The sequence below is a fragment of the Neofelis nebulosa genome, chromosome 4 (assembly GCF_028018385.1).
Source record: "Neofelis nebulosa isolate mNeoNeb1 chromosome 4, mNeoNeb1.pri, whole genome shotgun sequence".
NCBI classification, from domain to species: domain Eukaryota; kingdom Metazoa; phylum Chordata; class Mammalia; order Carnivora; family Felidae; genus Neofelis; species Neofelis nebulosa.
The window spans coordinates 153,418,698-153,437,005 of record NC_080785.1 but is presented as its reverse complement, the minus strand read 5'-3'; the positions used below and the strand labels follow the sequence as shown (position 1 = coordinate 153,437,005).

The 18,308-nt window shown below is 49.9% G+C and overlaps 1 protein-coding gene and 1 long non-coding RNA gene across 19 annotated transcripts in view; one reads left to right on the top strand and one right to left on the bottom strand.

Annotated features, from left to right (window-relative positions):
* Positions 1-15,091, top strand: part of LOC131510249 (uncharacterized) — an 84,269-nt gene extending 69,178 nt beyond the window's left edge. The window contains exons 5-6 of one of the 4 annotated variants that reach the window (XR_009260957.1): positions 8,903-8,987; positions 14,969-15,091. This is a non-coding gene — a long non-coding RNA (uncharacterized LOC131510249). Of the gene's footprint in view, positions 1-162; positions 781-820; positions 2,809-8,902 lie in introns of those variants that run through there. The other 3 variants (XR_009260956.1, XR_009260959.1, XR_009260958.1) reach the window with 3 other exon arrangements.
* Positions 1-18,308, bottom strand: part of KIF9 (kinesin family member 9) — a 54,451-nt gene that overhangs the window by 19,173 nt on the left and 16,970 nt on the right. For 14 of the 15 annotated variants that reach the window (XM_058727168.1, XM_058727161.1, XM_058727163.1 and 11 more), the window contains 10 exons: positions 16,866-16,949; positions 16,644-16,736; positions 15,725-15,872; positions 14,590-14,654; positions 11,901-11,978; positions 4,528-4,596; positions 3,674-3,778; positions 2,459-2,514; positions 1,363-1,453; positions 775-908 (listed from right to left, as the gene is read on the bottom strand). In XM_058727168.1, coding sequence (XP_058583151.1) covers positions 775-908; positions 1,363-1,453; positions 2,459-2,514; positions 3,674-3,778; positions 4,528-4,596; positions 11,901-11,978; positions 14,590-14,654; positions 15,725-15,872; positions 16,644-16,736; positions 16,866-16,949 — 923 coding nt within the window. The remainder of the gene's footprint in view (positions 1-774; positions 909-1,362; positions 1,454-2,458; positions 2,515-3,673; positions 3,779-4,527; positions 4,597-11,900; positions 11,979-14,589; positions 14,655-15,724; positions 15,873-16,643; positions 16,737-16,865; positions 16,950-18,308) is intronic. The other variant, XM_058727166.1, reaches the window with a different exon arrangement.

Sequence of the window (18,308 nt, the reverse complement as noted above, 5' to 3'; positions counted from 1 at the left end):
TCTGAGCAGGCCTGAATCATCAGGAGGATGCGAGGGGCCTCGGCAACCCCCGCTACCTGACTCCTGTCCTGCATGTGATGGTTTTGCACAATCAGCTTTGGACTGTGTCCTTTACCAAGTGATAGTAACAACAACAACACATTCCCACTGTGTACTTTCTAGGTACGGGGACTGCATTCACCCACATCTTCACAACCCCCATGATTTTGATGCTACTATTATGAGTCCCAACTTAGGGACCAGAAAATGGAAGCACAGAGAGGCTGTCATGCCTCGCACAAGGGTGAAAGGCGCTTCCTAGAGCCTATGCTCTTTGTCCACTGCTACGAGCATCTCCCAGGGAGAGCGTCTCATTAAGTGAGCCTTGCATCCACAAATGATCCTTGCCTGAAAGGTGAACTGTGGTTTTTAGGGGACATGAGCACCAGGCAGCTGGGTCACAGGTGGTTTCCGCGTGCAGTACTAGAGTGGGGAGTGCTAGCCTGGCCTCTCTCTTCTACTCTACCACTCATCAGTGGTGTGGCCTTGGACCACACCCCTGGGCCTTGGTTTCCACATCAGTAAGATGGAGACATTAATGCCCACCTCATGGGGTCGCTGTGTGGACAAGAGGTAACCAGCCCAACCTGAGTCCCGCGGATACTGCTAGTACTGGCAGTAATGGGAGCAACTGTGACCAGCCAGTAGCTAAGACACTAGCTTAGCTACTCTCTTCTTTCACCAGCCAAGGAGGGCCAGGTGTTGAGCAGGTAGAGCAGCAGGAAGGTTACTCACCTGAGCTGCTCTTTGAAGGTCTTCTTGGACTTGGATTTCTTCCCAGGTTTGGCAGAGAAAGGGGTGACCCCGAGTCCAAAGCCTTGTCCATCAGGCTCACCTACTAGGTGGCCATCAACGTCCACAAGCCCTGCCTGGAAGAGGCCAGCCACAGGGCAAGGAGTTAGTTGAAGGGTTCTGGCCTGTGGGGGACCCAAGTGCATACGTGCTCTGGTGGGCACGTTGACCCCACACACCAAGATAGCTGTCGCCAGTGCCGCTGACTTCAGGCTGCCCCCAACAGCACTATCTCTGGCCATTCTACCAAATGTCCACTTTCCACATCAACACCACGCCATACCGAGAATCTCGAGTCCTGTTGCCAACGTGACTCCAGGAACCGGTCTTGTCTGTGGTCACGTCTCTAATTTTGGAGACCATTTTAAATTCCTGTATGGCAGACTCTTGCATGGGTCACACTCATCCTGGTGTTACCTTTACCTGTTGCAACCCTAGATCTGCTTTAATGTGACACTTGCTGCTTCTGAAAAGGTCTGGGGATGGAAACATCTGACATGAATGCTGTCAACAAGAAGCAACCATGCATACCTTCTGGACCGCAGAAATGGCTGCAAAGTCATTCTTATCTATGAGGGTATACTTCCTGCGCAAAGCAGATTCCACTTCCTGTTCCTGTTGGCTTGAGAGAGAGAATGAGAGAACACCTGACACCTGGGGCCATGCTGAACCCTCTGGAGCAAGAACCAAGTACTGGGGGTAGACCTCATGTGGGTGTGGCCCCCCTGTGATGGAACCACACCCTCCTCATGAACCAGACCAGACAAAACAAGTTCATGCCACATCCCGATTTCTCAGTGCACACATCTATTGTCCAGCCTCCCAAATTTGTAATGGCCACCCTTGCTTGCCAGGCACTTCTGCTCCAAGATAACTTTAACAAGGACTGTAAGCCTGCCTCAGGACCATGCTTTCCTAGGTGCTATCTTTAAAGGCCCTTTGGGGGGTGCCTGGGTGGCTCACTTGATTAAGTGTCCGACTTCAGCTCGGGTCACGATCTCACGGTCCGTGAGTTCAAGCCTCACATCGAGCTCTGTGTGACAGCTCAAAGCCTGGAGCCTGTTTCGGATTCTGCGTCTCTGTCTCTTGCTGCCCCTCCACCACTCAAGCTCCCTCTCTCTCTCTCTCAAAAATAAATAAACATTTAAAAATTATTTTAAAAGGGCCCTTTGGAATCACGTGACCCGCTTCTGTGATCCACCCAGCATAAGCCACTCAGTTTACAGGTATGCCTGTACCCATATAAACCACAAATGCCTCTTGAGGTGGGGGTGGGGAGCAGGGAATATTCACGATGCCCTGCTCTGGCCATGCTCAGGGCGCTCAGGGTCGGCACTCCATAAGGACCTCCTGTTGAGTTAATGAACTCAAGAAACATCTACCAGGGACTACCAGGGACTCCTCTCTGTGTTGTCCTTAAATGGATGTCTGTCCTCCCCGCTTCCCCCAGGGGAAGGGAAGGGCTGGAGGATTTGAGAGCTCAGGGGCCTGGGCACACCCCAAGAACTCTGATCTGGCTCTTCACCCACGAGAGACGAGGCAGTGCACTTAGAGGCCATGCCCTGAACACGGGAAATGAAAATGGCTGCCTGATGTAGGAATCCAGTGGGTGGGGAGGGTCCCTTACCTCAGAACCACCCGGAACTGGTTGAACACCTCCTGGATCTGTCTGAGGTTGATTATCTGGAGGGAAGAGAGCAAGGCAGAGGTTAGGCCTCTGGCAGCACAGCACAGGGTGTGTCTCTGTTCATAGAGAAACCAGGACTCCTTGACTAACCCTTTGATCCTCTGTCTTGAGAATGGCATATCTGTTCTCCTCAAGAACAAAGAAACAATTGGTTAATAGTTTTCAAGCTAAGTATTTACTGAGGCTATAAAAATGACCTTTTCTAAGGGAAGATCTCTGTAAAATTAGAATGTCTCTAGTACTTGAAAATACTAAGAAAAAACATTTTAATAAAATGTATTGTCCTCAGCTCTCTCCTGTTGCTGAAAGGTTCTGTTGAACTTTTGTGTGGTTACAGACACATATACATCTATGGCTGGGGGAAGGCTATTGGCTTCCCTCTCGGCCCTAGGGACCACAAGCATTACCCCTGAGGGTCAGTCTAGGACTAGCACTGTTACAATGCCAGAAGGGCCTGCCCCTCCATCGTCTGAGGCCTGCCAGTTATAGCTGCCACAGTGACAGGCTAGGGATGGGGAGGTGTCTGTCACGTAGCTCCCTGATGAAGGGTTTGCTGGCCTGCACTGTGAAAACAGAATGCAACCTTCCTCCTGAGGGCCCTTCCTCATGTGGCTGCCGTCTCTTCCTCCTTGGCCTACTCCAACTCAGGCCCTGGGTGTCTGCCTTGTAAACCAGCATGACCATCATCCTTGAATGGCCTCACCCCACGTGGCAGAGCCAAGCACCTGAGCTCCTACAGCTCAGTTAATTCCAGCTTGCTTTCCCTCCTCACTGTACAAGTGTGGCCACCAAAGTCCACAAGGTTAAAGCATTTTGCTGACATCACTCAGCAAGGAGGCAGCTGAGCTGGGACGTGATTCAGGGCAGCCTGGCTCCAGGGCCTGCACTTGTGATGGACCACCCCCTGTGTGGTCAGGGCCGGTCAAGGCTTCTGGCCACTCTGTGGGGCACACCCATGCTTGTAACCCTAAACATGGATGCTGAGGCTTCAGTGGGCTGCAGGGCCCGAGGCCGGGGTTCCAGCACCACCCACCCGACACCCACTGCACCCACTCAGTGTAAGGTTCTAAGACCAGCACAGCACAAGTGGGGGTATGCCCAGGATAGGGAGACCCAGGCCACTGGGCATGGTGGTCCCAAGGAGATGCTCCTTACATCAATCTCGTCCAGTGTCCCCTCCAGGTACCTCCGCACCTGGGAGTTGATCTCAGCAATCTGGATTTCATCCATGGGATCGTAGTTCACAAGGGTGCGGTTGGCCTTGGAGGAGGATGAAGAACATGTCAACGAGCTCCAAATACCTGAGCCCGACAGGGGCAGGAGGGGTCATTCTGAGAATCAAGGTGGAAAGGTTTGGGCACAGGTCCTGGCCACCTAAGCCAGCTCCATTCCCTTCACCATCAGGTCCTGGCCAGGTGCTCGGGTCACAGAGGGACAACTGGGTCTTGGAGGGAAGGAAAGCCACCTGTCATGAGCTTGCCACTCCAAGCAAAGGGCTCTGCTGCCCGAGTCTCAGGAGACTCTAGGATGACAGCCATGGGTGGGAGGTGGCTGCCTCTGCCTTGAGACACCCTCCCCCCCCTCCACTCATGAGCAGGCCCAGGCAAGCCACCAGAGGTCTCCTGTCCCCACCCTCTGCCCTCAGGGCTCTATGCTGCTGCCCCTCCCCCACTGCCCAGTATGCCCCACCTCCTCTGACCTTGACCATCATGCTATCTATCCCTGCCCTACCTGCCTGGCACCTGGCCCCCTGCCCCTCATCTTCCTGCCAACTGTCTGCCTCTGCTCCCTGATATCTGACACCCCTGCCCACATCCTCCTGCTCTTCCAATTTCCCTGCCCACCAGGCATCCCTGGCTCCTTAGCCCCTCTGACCCCAAAGTCTCCCTGCCTACTTGGCCCTCCTGGGGCCTGTCCACCCAATCCCTCTGCCCACCTGGTACTGTGACCACAGTCCCTCCAGCACTCCGGCCAACCCCTCACCCAGCCACCTGCCTCCAGCCCCTTACCAGGCTGTCGTGGATGGCCAGCTCCTGCTTGAGCAGTGCCAGCTCCTTCTCCAGGTTCTTGACCATTCGCTGCCAGGGAAACACAGTTTGGGACGGGGCAGGGAGGACAGTCAGAGAGGCCACTCTGCCTCTTCCACATCAAGCCCACAGTTCCCCAACCTGTGGCCGGACATCCTGGCCCCTGCTGGTTATCCATGGAGTGTGATCTCAGCATCTGGACAATTCCTTCCCCGCCAGTGACTCTTTCCCAACTGGGGTGAGTTTAGGGCCTTCGGGGGCCTCACAAGTCCCTGGCCTCTGCTTCTTTCAGCAGACAGAGGAGATTTAACAGAGTGAGCACAGGCACCCACAGGGCAACCTCACACCTCAACTTCCAGGAACTTCGGGTTATTTCCAGTCTACCGGGGTGAAGGCCTTCTCGTTGCAGCCCGCTGCCTCCAGGAGGCTCCCCACGCAGTCGTACCTTTTACCCTCATCCTTCCCAACCACTGCACAAACATGTCACATTCCCTGCTGATAATCATGTATGTCATCTCCAAAGTTTTGCTGTTATAAACAAGGCTGCACAACATTTTTGTACTTACATCTTTGTGTCTTTATAGGTTTCCGTAGGATAGCACAGGCTCTTTGTGATCTGCCCCCATTAACTCTTCCCTACCGTTGTCCTCCAAGCTCATTCCACTCCTACCAAATTGGCACACTCCCGCCTCTGCACTGCCTGTCCCCTCTGCCCAGGACACTCTTCCCCCAGGTGTTGCCCTGGCACACCCCCACACCTCCTTCAAGTCTTTGTTCAAAAGCTTCTAAATTAGGCACATTTCAATCACTCTATGTAAAACTGCAGTTTTACACACTCCCCACTCCCACACCACTCTTTTCTCAAATCTTGCTCTAATTTTCTTTATAGCACCTATCACCAACACACCCTAGAGCAGTGCTGTTTGACAGTACTTCCTGTAATGATGGAAATGTTCTATATCTGGGCCCTGAGTTACACGTAGCTACTGAACCCTGGAAATGTCATTAGGGTGACCAAGGAAGTGAACTTTTAATTTTATGTAACTAAATAACCCCAAGCGAGTAGCAGCTACTATTCTGGATGGTGGAGCTCTAGAACTTACCTATTTTTTTTTTTTTTAATATTTTTATTTTTTTATATTTATTTATTTATTTATTTATTTATTAACGTTTATTTATTTTTGAGACAGAGAGAGACACAGCATGAACAGGGGAGGGGCAGAGAGAGAGGGAGACACAGAATCTGAAACGGGCTCCAGGCTCTGAGCTGGCAGCACAGAGCCCGACGCGGGGCTCGAACTCACGGACCGTGAGATCGTGACCTGAGCTGAAGTTGGACGCTTAACCGACTGAGCCACCCAGGCGCCCCTTTTTTAATTTGTTTTTAAATTTATTTATTTTGAGAGAGAGAGAGAGCAGGGGGAGAGAGAGAGGAAGAGAGACCCAAGCAGGCTCCACGCTGTCAGTGCAGAGCACAATGTGGGGCTCCAACTCACAAACCATGAGATCATAACCTGAGCTGAAATTGAGAGTCAGATGCTCAACCAACTGAGTCACCCAGGCACCCCTTTAAACATTTTTAAAGAAAAATTGTAGGCACGCATACCTCATTTCATTGTTCTTTGCTTTACTGAGCTTCTCAGATACTGTTTTTTATAGATTGAAGATTTGTGGCAACCTTGAATCAGGCAAGTCTATCGGCACTATTTTTCCACAACATTTGCTCACTTCCTGTCTCTGTGTTACATTTGGTAACTTCTGCAGTATTTCAAATTTTTCATTATTATTTTATTTGTTATATTATCTGTGATCAGGGATTATGAGTCACTGAAAGCTCAGACTTGGGGTGAAGTAGGCTCCAGCCCAGCATGGAGCCTGACACGGGGCTTGAATTCATGACCCTGAGATCAAGACCTCAGCTGAGATCAAGAGTCAGACACTGAACTGACTGAGCCACCCAGGTGTCCCAGCAATAAAGTATTTTTAAATTAAGGTAGGTGCATTGCTTTTTTAGACATAATGCTATTGCACACTTAACAGACTACAGTATAGGGGTGCCTGGGTAGCTCAGTCAGTTAAGCATCCAACACTTGATTTCAACTCAGGTCATGATATCACAGTCTGTGAGATTGAGCCCTGCATCAGACTCCATGCTGACAGTTCCAGAGGCTCCATGGGATTCTCTCTCCCTGTCTCTCTTTGCCCCGCCCCAGACTACTGTATAACATAAAAGTAACTTTTACAGGCACTGGGAAACCACAAAACTCATTTGGCTTGCTTTATTGTGATATTCACTATATTACAGTGGTCTAGAACTGAACCCACAATATCTCTGGAGGTATGCCTGAATATTTGAGGTGTACAACATGATATACACATACATAGTAAAATGATTACTATAGTCAAGTTAGCTAACATATCTATCTCCTCACCTAGGGACAATTTTGTGTGTGTGGTTAAGAGCATCTGAGATCTACTTTCCCAGCAAAGCTCAGATGATGGTTAGCATTTTTGAGCAATAAAGCATTTTTTAAATACAGTATACGATACGGTATTATTTTTTGAAAAAATGTTTAATGTTTATTTTTGAGAGAGAGAGAGACAAAGCACGAGCAAGGGAGGGGCAGAGAGGGGGAGATACAGAATCCGAAGCAGGCTCCAGGCTCTGAGCTGTCAGCACAGAGCTCAATGTGGGGCTTGAATTCACAGAGTGCAAGATCATGACCTGAGCTGAAGTCGGACGCTCAACCGACTGAGCCACCCAGGCACCCCTACAATATGGTAATATTAACTATGGTCACCATGCTGTACTGAACTGGGGATAAGATAAGATCCCCAGAACTTATCCATCCTATAAATGAAAATTTGTGTACTTTGAGCAACATTTCCCCTTTCCTCAGCCCCTACCCCCACTCTTGGTAACCACCACTCTACTCCCTGTTTCTGTGAATTTGACTTTTTAGGTTCCACATGTAAGTGAGATCTTGCAGTATTTTTCCTTCTGTATCTGGTTTATTTCACTTGGAATAATGTCTTCTAAGTTCATCAATGTTGTTGCAAATGGCAGGATCTAGATTCACTTCTTTTATTTTTTTTAAGTTTATTTATTTAATCTCTACACCGAATCTGGGGCTCAAACTCACAAATCCGAGAGTAAGAATTATATGCTCTCCCTGGGGCGCCTGGGTGGCTTAGTCAGTTGAACGTCCGACTTCAGCTCAGGTCATGATCTCACAGTTGGTGAGTTTGGGCCCGGGCCCGCATCGGGCTCTGTGCTGACAGCTCAGAGCCTGGAGCCTGCTTCCGATTCTGTGTCTCCCTCTCTCTCTTCCCCTCCCCCACACATGCTCTGTCTCTCTCTGCCTCTCAGAAATAAAGAAAACTAATAAAAAAAAATTTTTTTTAAATAGAATTATATGCTCTCCCAACTAAGCCAGCCAGGCTCATTTATTTCTTATATTTATCGTATCTCTCTCTCCCACCCCCAGTAGTCAGCTCTTTGAGGACACAGATTTGTGTTTTTTGTATATTAACACACTCCAGGTGCTTCAAAAAGTGCCTGGCACATGGTAAGTGCTCTATAGATTTTAGGTGAATGGATAAATGACATATTTCTAGAAACAGAATTGCTGAGTCATTTTACATTTGATGGATACTGTCCTGTTGTCTTTCAAATGAGAGGCACAAGGGATTTTATGCTGAGAACCTTCTCTGTGAACAACAGGGCGTTCTTCAGTTGTCAAAAAATGGCCACTGGAGGGAGCCCCTGACAACTGCATCCTGGTACTGGTGACCAGGGCTGTGACCAGTCTGCAGCGAGAGGTGACAGAACCCTGGCATTCTGGTGTCTTTGTGGCAATTCAGGGCACAAAGCCTAAGACTCAAAGCACATGACCAGGGTCCAAATCCCGGCTCTGCCCCTCTGGGAAGCCCCAAGAGGTTCTCCTTCAGGTAGACTTCCTATGAGGTCAACGGGAGAGGCTTGGTGGCCAAGCCCCTCCCCTCAGCTGAGGGATCTCAGTTCTAAAAAATACATCATGCCGCCGCTAGGGAAAGTCGGGCTGTTGAGGGCCTCCAGCTGGATGACTGTCCAGTGTGGTGCGGGGAGCCAGGCTTAGATCTCTGGGCCAATCAGGTGATGTGAGGAAATGGGTCATTGGCTCCCCCTGTAACCAGCCTCCATGTCACATCCTGAGACCATAGGTGCTTCTCCTCATGACTGGCAGACTCGCCCTCCTGTACCGAATGGAAAGAAGCTGCTTGGAAACACAGGGCTGGAGCACCAGACCCCACAGAACAGGGCCTGGCAGCACCTCCTGGCTGACCAACTCCTTTTTTTTTTTTTTTTGTATCTCAGATGGAACACGAACCTGACCAATGCCTTTAAAGACCAGGGACATTTTCTGGATGGAACTAATGCCTTGGAAACAGCACAGACTCAAGTAAGTTCCCTGACGGTCAGGGGTTTTCATCATAAACATAATGAGGATAATTCAGCACCTTCTGTTTAAACAGCACACCAGGCTAGGAGCACCTCTCCACTCGGGAAACTTCCCTGGTTGACCCCACTGCAGCCTGCAGGTATGATCTTCTCTCAGCAGAGCAGAATGTCAAGTGTTTGTCTGCTGCCTGTTTACACCCAAGGCTCACAACCTTTACACCACCTCACAGAATCACAGACTGACAGAGTACAAGGGTCACCTGGAGGTCATCAGTCCAGCCTCCTAGTCCATAGGTGAAAACTCTGAGGCAATTCCACAGAACCTACCCCATGGTCCAGAAAACAGGCATCTATACTGAAGAGGGCGCTAGAAATAACACAGGCAGACCGGCTGTGGTCTATGGAAGGCGGCAGCCCAGGTAATTTTCCATGCCTCTCTCAAGAACTCATGCTTATAAATGCTTATCATTTTTTAAGTTTACTTATCTTGAGAGAGAGAGAGAGAGAGAGAGAGAGCATGAGGGACAGAGAAAAAGGGAGAGAGAGAAAATCCCAAGCAGGTTCTGCCCTTTCAGTGCAGAGCCCGATAAGCTCTTTTTTAATTTAAAAAAAATTTTTTTAAATGTTTTTATTTATTTTTGAGACAGAGAGAGACAGAGCATGAGCAGGGGAAGGACAGAGAGAGAGGGAGGAATAGAATCCGAAGCAGGCTCCAGGCTCTGAGCTGTCAGCACAGAGCCCGATGCGGGGCTCGAACTCACAGACGGCGAGATCATGACCTGAGCTGAAGTCGAACACTTAACCGACTGAGCCACCCAGGCGCCCCTTAAATTTTTTTAATTAAAAAAAATTTTCATTTTTTAAGTAGGCTTCGCACCCAGCATGGAGCCCATTGCAGAGTTTGAACTCACAGCCCTTGAGATCAAGACCTGAGCTTAGATCGAGTCAGACACTTAACCAACTGAGGCACCCAGGTGCCCCCCCCACCTTTTTAAAGAAATAAAACACTGCAGACAAATATGCAGCCCCTATGTACCTCTCTCCAAGTCCACCGCCCCTCCGACATCCCAGAGGGAACCCCCAGCCTCAGGTTGGTCTTTTCGCCCCTGTGTTTTGTTGTTGTTGCTTTTTTTAAATGCACACACATGTATCGATGAACGATATTCAGCTATGCTTCACATGTGTTTAGACAGATGCTACCATTTGGCCCGCTTCAATCCCGCTTGAGATTATCCAGCTGGCAGCTCGAGCCCTGGCTCTCTCCCTCCCTGACTCACTCAGCTCCTCTCTGGTGAAGGGCTAGCGGTCCCGTGCCCAGCTGCTCACTAGTACAATGAGCAGCACAGGCACCGTTCTGCCTCGAGGCTCTTCACATACATATGTGGGGACCGCCTCCAGACTGTCCACCGGGAAAGGGAACACTGCTGACCCATAGAGCGAGCAGCGCGCTAGCTAACATTTACTGAGCATTCACTCCACAACAGCACTGTGGTAAGAGGTTTCTCCCCATTGTATGATTCTCCACAGCCTCTCTTAGAGAGTGGATTCTGCCACTCCCCCAATTTACTATTGAAGAAATGGTGGCTTACTAAGAATAAGTATCTTGCTGAGGCTGTACAGCTGATGGAAGGAAAGAGCAGGTTGCTGAACCCCCAATGTGGGGGCCATGGCTCTTAACTACTGTGCCAGTGGTTCTTGAGTGTGGCCCCGGAAGAGCAGCAGCAGCAGCATCTGGAAACTTATTAGAAACGTGAATCCTTAGGCCTCACCCTTTGGCCAATGGAATCAGGAACTCTGAATGGGTTCAGTGACCTGTGGTTCCAGAAGCCTGCCTAGAGGGGCTCCTGGGTGGCTCAGGCGATTAAGCGACAGGCTCCAGGTTTCTTCTCAGGTCATGATCTCACAGTTCCTGAGGTGAAGCCCTGTGTGGGGCTCTGCTCTGATGGTATGGAGCTTGCTTGGGATTCTTTCTCACCTCTCTCTCTGCCTGTTGCCCCCTCACATTCTCTCTCTCAAAACAAACAAACAAACAAACAAACAAACAAACAAACAAACATTAAAAAAAAAAAAAAAAGAAGCCAGCCTGGGGTTCTGCTACCAGGGTCTGAGAGCCACTGCTCTAACCCACCCCCCCTCCTCAACCTCCAAACCATGGGTTAGTTACACAGAGCCACGGGGACCACTATTTTCCTTTAGGATTTGGAATCTGGAAGGTTTAACTACTTTGTCATGAGCTCAGGGCACATACGTGCTCCTGTCTCTGGTAACCATGATTCCACAAGCATCCTGAAGGAAAATGAGGTAAATGAGTTTTTACTTTACAAGAAGTTGCCAAGATGCTCTCGAAAGCAATTTTATAGATTATGCTCTGGCCAGGAACAGACAAAGGCTCTGGTTTCTGCACATTCTCGCCACCACTCTGCATTGTGGAAACGTGCTAATTTTTGCTAGTCTAAGGGTGGACTTTCACTAAGGTTTCAACCTACACCTCCCTGGTGGTGGTGCTGAGCGCTCCTTCTGATCAGTCAGCTGTGCTTGCTGAGAGGGATCACACAGGTTGGCAGCAAAGAGGTTCTGTAGCGTTATAACCAGAGGAGTCTGAGAGATGGTCCACACTGACTGAACTCTGAAACAGCTCTAAGGAACTCTCATATAGAAGCCCAGGGTAGTCAGAGGCCCTGAAGCCTCACACATGAACTGGGTGGGGACCTGACCTAGTCCTTTCACCTGTGCGGTGGCCCCCAAGTGGGGGGGGGGGTTCTCCAGGGGCTCTGAAGACTCTAGCCTGTCCCAGAGTGGAAAGGGACTGACCCAGGATCTCAATGAGGCAGGAAGGGAAGCCAGGCTTGTGTGACCCAGGCAGCAAACCCACACACCTCCACGGTGAGACATCTGCCCACAAACCCCTTACTACCTCAGCATCATACTTTTCGTTGATGGCAGGCTCAGTGGTGACCAGTTTCATCCTGCTGGCAAACCGCAGTGAAGACAGCTGAAAAACAGATCAGACAGCCCTCTATGTCTTTGGCCAATTGCTTATGAATAGAGATATTTTCAAAACAGGCCAAAGGAGTCCACTAGGAAAGACGAATTTCTGCATATAAGTCTACTCCAATGTGAAGTGTGGGGTCTCCTTGGGAGTTCCACCCGAGTCCCTCTGGAGGGGCAGCCAGGCAGGGGTAATTATGGCCGCAGGCCCAGGAGGCAGCCACGTAAGTAGGCACTTGAGAAACAGCCCCGGCACTGTGCCCCACTGCACCGATGTTACACGACAGGTGGAGGACTGTCCCTTGGCAACGAGGAACTGCCAGTGGTAGCATGGGGCGGGCCCTGAGATCCCAGCCTCACACGATGGTGGGCTGTCGCAGGGCCCCGAAACAGGGGGGCGGGCCTGGGGGAGGGCCACCCAGAAGTGGCCCAGAAGAAGGCCCGAAAGCGCTCTTCAGTCCACCCTGGTGATTAAGAACCCTACCGCTGACCCACCACGCGACCTCAAACAGGTTTTGTAGCTTCTCTGTAAAGTCAGGGAGACTTCATGAAGAGGTGGGTGGTGTGCTCTGGATGGAGCTGGCAGGAGGTCCTCCGGAGGAGGCCCCTGTCACTAGTCGGAGCTGCTTCTGTGTGGGGTGGATTCGGACTCTCCTGCTCCAAACACAGCAGCGAGTGTGGCCACGACCCCCTTGCTGTGTTTACTCCCACACATACGTGCAGCGGCCCTGAATAAAGCAATGTGATCCACGACAGGAACACTGTCAAGGTTTTAAAGCATTTGGAGAAGAGACTCATTAGCTTCCACACCCCAATATGCCTTCGTCCCAACCCCCTGAGGCCCCTCCAGCAGCTCCTCTGGGCTCCATGGGCACCGTCCTGGGTCACAGGATGGGATGGCGGGGTACCAGCAGAATGGCTTTCTATGCGGTGACCATCTCAGGGGTGGGAATGAGAGAGAGGGGCCTTCCACCGTCTTGGAGGGCATTGCTCAACAAGGCAGTCAGGAGGCCCAATTTTCATATGGCTCCTCTCGGGGTTCACTCGTGCTTTGTTATACTATGCGGTTCCTGAAGCCTTCCCCCCCTGGGGATGCTGCCTGCACGTCAGTGGGAGCTCCCTCCCCGGCCTCCCAAGCCCCAGGGCGCTCTCTCTGGAAGCTGGAATGGTCCCTGATGCAAGAAACTGGGAGGCCCTGCAGGAGCATCTTGCCCTGCAACGTGCCTGGAAAGGACCTGTTTCACCTAAGTGGATTCGCCAGATGACTGAGGCTTGCCTTAAACATCCACACCTGACAAAATGTCTATGGAGCACTTTCCAAATCTGTCTTATTTATGATGAGTGGCCCTTCAGAGGAAGAAGGGAAGACTCAGCCGGAATGCCCAGTTGTGTGAGCTCACCTGTGTCACTGCCTCAGCCATTAGAGCCCATATTCCTGCCTCTGGGTCTCCTAAGCTTGTCCCCTCCCAGGTCCCCTGGGTCCTGCTGCTGGGTTAATCTTCCTGAGTCACAACTCTGGCCCCAGCCCTCCCTGCTCAAACCCCATGACACCCCAGCAACCAACAGAACAGCCAAGGCGGCACCCTGGCCGCCAGGACCCGAGCAGACTCTGGAGTCTTTTCTCCCCCTTCTCCTTCCTGAACACCACCCCCCACTCCCCCTGCAGCAGCCAGGTGTTCCCGGCATGGGCCACACCATCAGGCCCACAGTTGCCTCTGCCAGAAGCATCTCTGCTTTCTTTTTATTTTATTTTATTTTATTTTATTTTATTTTATTTTATTTGTTTTTAAATGTTTACTTATTGTGAGAGAGAGCGCGCACACGTGCGTAAGGGCAGAGAGGGAGAGAAAGTATCCCAAGCAGGCTCTGTGCCGTCAGCACAGAGCCCAATGTGGGACTTGAACCCACAAGCCATGAGAGCCTAATCCTGAACCAAAACCAAGAGCCAGCCACGTAACGAATTGAGCCACCCAGGCAACTCGCCTCTCTGCTTTCTGTACCACCAACCCTTTAAACCCAGCCAGCTCGGTGCCCACCTTCCTCACCCCACTTTCAGGAAAAATACCTTTTCCTCTGAAGGATTCTTTCGTCCAGACCTCTCACATTACTCAGGGCCATGGCAAGGAACTCTGAGGCGCGAGGCCACGTATAAGTCACCTCTACCGAGCTGCTCTTCCCCCCATACGCACACACAGTACGTGCTCAATGCCCATCAGTTTGCACCAGCCTCATAACCACAGCCTGGAACCCTGTGGTGCTTCTAAGATTTTTCAGCGTGTAATTATGAAGAACAAGAAATCAGCTGCCCTAGATCCCAATTCACAGGAGCAGCACCGTGGGAAGCATGGTCCTTGCCACCACAAAACCCTCTTCACATAGACTCCCACGGTGCGCCTGCTCCCTGCCTTGCCTCTTCCTCAACACAGCCTCTGCCCCTTGGTACTTGGTATTTGGATCCCGCAACAATTTTGGTTGATTCAGTCCCCGGATCTCTTCCCTCTTGACAATGTCTATGGCCCAGTATGCCAGCTTAGCCAGCCCGGAGCCAGCCTTACCCAGCCCTGGAACCCACAAGAAGGGATTCCAACCAGGCCGCCTCGGCTATCTTTACGTACCGTCTCTTCTAACTGGGCGGCTTCTCCGTAGATGTTTGTCAAGAGAACCATATTGCAATTTCCCCCTGCAGAAAGCAGGACACAGAAGGGCCATGAACCATGTGGGTATTCTGCCAAGAGATTCTTTCAAGGCTGGTGGGGGTCTGCTATGGGTTGAGAGTTTGTGTCCTGACAAAATTCCTATGTTGAAGTCCTATCCCCAAGTGTGATGGTATCTGGAGATGGGGCCTGGGGGAGGTGATCAGGTTTAGAGGAGGTCCTGAGTGTGGAGCCGGCATAATGGGATTAGTGCCCTTATATGAGAGAAAGAGAAAGACCAGAACTCTGTCTCTCTTTCTGGTCCCTTTCTCTTTTCTTTCTTGCTCTTTGCCATGTGAAGGCACAGAAAGAAAGCAGCTGTGTATGAGCCAAAAAGAGCTCTCACCAGGAACCATCCATGCTGAACCTTGATCTGGGACTTCCAGCCTCCAGAGCTGTGAGGAATAAATGTCTATTGTTGAAGTACTCCAGACTGTGGCGTTTTGTTACAGCCACCTGAGCTGACTCAGACAGAGTCAGGAGGGACATGCCCAAGCATGTGTGAGACTGGAAGAGGGCAGGGAAGGGGAGAGGCCACTGGATGTACCTAAAAGAGGAGCCGGGGGAACAGCAGAGGAGAGATGGCACAGGGCAGGGGAGAGGGCTGTGGGCCAGGGCTTTGCTACTGGTGGCTCTCAATTAGTAATCAGACACCCAAGACCGTGCCATCAGGCGACACAAATATGACAAACACAACCCCTGTTCCTCTGTCAGGGAGGCTGTGGGGGAAGAGAAGGAGGCATGACAGAGACCCTCCACCTGGTCACCTTGAAGGCCGTGAAGGATTCTGCCAGGTTAGGGATGAGGGGAAGTAAGAAGGTAGTCCCAACAGAGGCAAAAGTTTAAGCCAAGCTTCTGAGGGAGCAGCACTGCATGCTGTGGGTGAAAGAGGGGACCATGCATGACTCTGCCTTTTAAGGTGTGTCTGGAATCACAGTGAAAAGGTTGCAGGGAAGTGCCAGCTGCCGGAAGGGAGCAATTCCATTACCACCAGCAGCAGCTAGACCCGGCCTGGCCCTCCTCCCTGTGCATGGACCTCGCCCTCACCTGCCCTTACCTAATGAGTCCTTGAGGGCGTGGGTAAGCTTGCACTGCCGGAAGGGGACGTGCTCCCGCTTCTGGTCCCCGAGGGCAATGATGGCCTGCTCCAGGAATGACAGCGACTTGTTGATGTAGGTGGCTTCCTTCAGGACTCGGCCCTCAGACTACAAACCAAAGGTCAATTCCACTTCACACCAAATGGGGAGGCTGCCTCACTGGGAACACTGTGGGTGGGTGGCCAGGCCGGAGCCTCCTTTCCAGAGCCAGCTCTTTTCTCAATATCATGGGATTGTATTCCATCATGGCCTAATACTAATACTCACAGGAATGCTCATGAAAATATTCATGGGAACGCTCACGGGAATATGAATACTTCTGTGAATATTCACATGAATTCTCATGTAAGAGTCACATCGATATGAATACGCACAGGAATGTTTGTGCAGACACTTGGGCAAATCATCCTGTGACTATCATACACATACAAACACTTAGCTGAATGCACATAGGAATGCTCACTGCATACTTGTGTGAATACTTATACTAATTCATGGCCAAGCCCATGAATAGCTGAGCTGAAATACTCATGGAAAGACTCATGTGGACACTCCTACTCATATGCAGACAAATGTTACTACCAGCACCAAGCATTTTCTGAGTACTTATGGGGGGCTAGGCACCTGGCTAAGAATTTAGGGGCTGTCCTCTCATTTAATATTTACAAAAATCCTCTTAGGTAGGATGCAACTATGGTGCAGCTGTTTCCCCTCCACTAATTCCATCCCTCAAAGCTCCATGGGGTCATGCCCACATGCTCCACTGCGCCCAGCTCAGGGCTGGGCACACAAATGCCCCATGAGGGCCGTCCCATGTACATAGGCACTGTGCAGGAAACAGGGCTGTGGCTTGAGAAGGGATGTCCTGCTCCCACTTACCCCAGACTTTCCCAGCCTTTCTGAGCCCGCTAGATCCACCAAGTTAATTTTGGAAGTGATGTACTTTTCGTCTGATAAGGTCCTCGAATGAGCCTACAAAACATCCAAACAGAGGTTAGATGTCACAGGGAGAAGCTTCTAGTCTGCAGCAGGTCCAGTGGGACTGGGCTGTGCCCCCCCCCATCCCCCCATCACTGGGCTATTCAAGGAGCTCAGACCCACCTCCACATAGATGGTGAAAATGCAGTGCGACCTGGATGAGTTTTTATTCATTGTGTGGGAGGCTATAATCCTGTTGGTCTCTCCCTGAAGAGGAGAGGAAAAATAGACAGCATTTTGAAGAATTAAAACAATAAAGCATTTGGGTTATTTTCAACTATTCTGACAGGTATACAAGTGATTTCATGTTACTGCAATCAGACCTTCCAGAGATATCTCATTTATACACTAGTAGAATGGGAGACCAATTTGAGCCCAGACCTAGACTTTCACCCTCTGCTAGGGATGTGTGAATTTGTAGAGCTTTCTGAAAAGCCAAGTAGCAATAAGAATGAAAAAGTCTTAAAAATGTTCATGAATATTGACTAACAATTAACCTACATACCTAATGATTAGGTCTATCTGTACAATGGAATGTTATATAGCCAGGAAAATGTTGACAAATATTTTTTTAATAATAGAGAAATGCAGAATCCAAAATCATAACAAACTGACTTCAATGGCACATTAAAAGGATCATGTACCAGGGCACCTGGGTGGCTCAGTCAGTTAAGTGACTCTTGATTTTAGTCATGATCTCACAATTCGTGAGTTTGAGCCCTGCATCAGGCTGTGTGGTCACAGTAGGAAGCCTGCTTGGGATTCTCTCTCTCCCTCTCTCTGTCTGCCCCTCCCCTGCTCAATCTCTCTGTCTCTCTCTCAAAATAAATTTAAAAACATTAAAAAAAAATTTTTTTTTGTACATTTAATCCCATCTTGGCATCTGCTTCTCAGAAGGCACAGACTAACATACTTTTAAAGGACTATTGAACAGACTGACATTGACTTCTCACTACTAATGATAGAAACCATAACTTTGCAATGATCTCTTTAATATGGTAGAACAAAACAGGGGCGCCTGGGAGGCTCAGTTGGTTAAGCGTCTGACTTCAGCTCAGGTCATGATCTCACAGTTTTGGGGTTTGAGCCCCATGTCGGGCTTTGTGTGGACAGCCCAGAGCCTGGAGCCTGCTTCAAATTCTGTGTCTCCCTCTCTCTCTGCCCCTCCCCCACTCTCTCTCTGTCTCTCAAAAATAAATAAACATTAAAAAAAAATTTTTTTAAATATGGTAGAAGAAAACAAATGTGAAAATAGAATTTTATACCCAGCAAAAATATCTCTCAAGACTAAGGGTAAAATAAGGACATTTCAAAAAACAAGAAACTCTTTGTCACCAGCATGCTCACTGTAAAGGATATACAACAGAAGAAAGAAAACAATCTCCAGTGGAAGGTGATGGAGAAAAGAAAGGAAAAGCAATGAGGGTGGTAAATACAAGGGTAAATGTAAAAGAATGTGTACTATATAAAACATTAATAATGATGCCCCTGCAGAGTCAAAAAACAAAAACATAAAAGACAAGGTAGCAATCCTAAGGTTCTTATAGAATGCAGGAGGAAGTAAAA